Raw genomic sequence first — 1,246 nt, 5'->3', positions numbered from 1 at the left:
GGGGACGCCTCTATAAAAGGTGAGGTAAACAAAGCTTATCCAAAGACCATCTGACTGTCAAGCCGCGGGCAGTTGATCTCCAATCGAGCGGTAACAACAGAACAAATAACAACACTCAAGACTTGAACATCGCTACATGGAACGTCAGAACCATGCTCGATACGGACTTGCGTGACAGACCACATGGAAGAACAGCACTTATAGATCTGGAGCTTGAAAATAAAAATATCGACATAGCTGTATTGCAGAAGACAAGACTCAGCGGAGAGGGACAACTGAGAGAAGCAAGAAGAACCTAGTTCTGGAAGGGCTGTCCTGTAGATCAACTAAAAAGAGCTGGAGTCGCTTTTGCGATCAGAAATGACGTAGCTAGTGGACTCGCAGAGAGACCCAGAGGAGTCTCTGAAAGAATAATGACACTGCGAATCACCACATCCCATAACCGTAACATCACCATCATCAACGTCTATGCGCCGACAATGACCTACCCAGATGAGAAAAAGGGGGCCTTTTACTCTCAGCTAAAAGACACCATAGCAAATGTCCCTGCAGCGGATAAGCCAGTTCTCCTTGGTGACTTCAATGCTAGAGTGGGCTATGGCTACAATACATGGAGCCCTGTTCTTGGAAAGTTTGGAAAGGGAAATCCCAATTCAAACGGAGAACCCCTGATCTGTTTGTGCACGGAGTTTGAACTGGCAATTACGAACACTTACTTCCAACATTCGGATAACCATTACTAATCACAAGAAGGAAGGACCTCAAAAATGCCAAGAACACAAGAGCTATGCGAGGACCAGATTGCCAAACAAACCACTACCTAATCAAGACTGCCTTCAGGTTCTCCATAAAACCTGTGTACAGCAGGGCGACAACGAAGCGCAAGAGAAGGCTAAACACATCAAAGCTCGGAGATAGAAAATGGCAAGATAGACTACAACTTGCAATCAACTCAGCATTAGAACAAACCACCGATGATTCTGATTCACCAGAACAAATGTGGGACTTGCTAAGAAGGCCTTTATTCTCCGCTGTGGCAGAGGTACTTGGTTACACAAAAAGCGGAATGCGGACTGGTTCAATGAGAATGGCTAAGAAATTATTAGAGATGTAATGAATGAAAGAAACCAAGCATTAAAATCAAAGCTAAGCAACCCGACTTGAGCAAACCAGATGAAGCTGAAACAAGTGAGGGCAGAAGTCCAGAAAAAATTAAGAGAAATGGAAAACACCTGGTGGCTGAAAA

At 44.5% G+C, this 1,246-nt stretch overlaps 1 protein-coding gene across 1 annotated transcript; it reads left to right on the top strand.

Annotated features, from left to right (window-relative positions):
- The first annotated feature begins 413 nt into the window (after window positions 1–413).
- LOC145247855 (protein CFDP2-like) lies at window positions 414–743 on the top strand. The gene has a single exon (XM_080109477.1). It carries the CDS (start codon window positions 414–416, stop codon window positions 741–743), a length of 330 nt encoding a protein of 109 aa, XP_079965603.1.
- The last annotated feature ends 503 nt before the right edge of the window (window positions 744–1,246 follow it).

The sequence above is a fragment of the Euprymna scolopes genome, chromosome 26 (genome assembly GCF_053919585.1).
Source record: "Euprymna scolopes isolate OS-2025 chromosome 26, ASM5391958v1, whole genome shotgun sequence".
Taxonomy (NCBI): Eukaryota; Metazoa; Mollusca; class Cephalopoda; order Sepiida; family Sepiolidae; genus Euprymna; species Euprymna scolopes.
The sequence above is the reverse complement of the archived record's forward strand: the minus strand, read 5'-3'. Positions and strand labels throughout refer to the sequence as shown.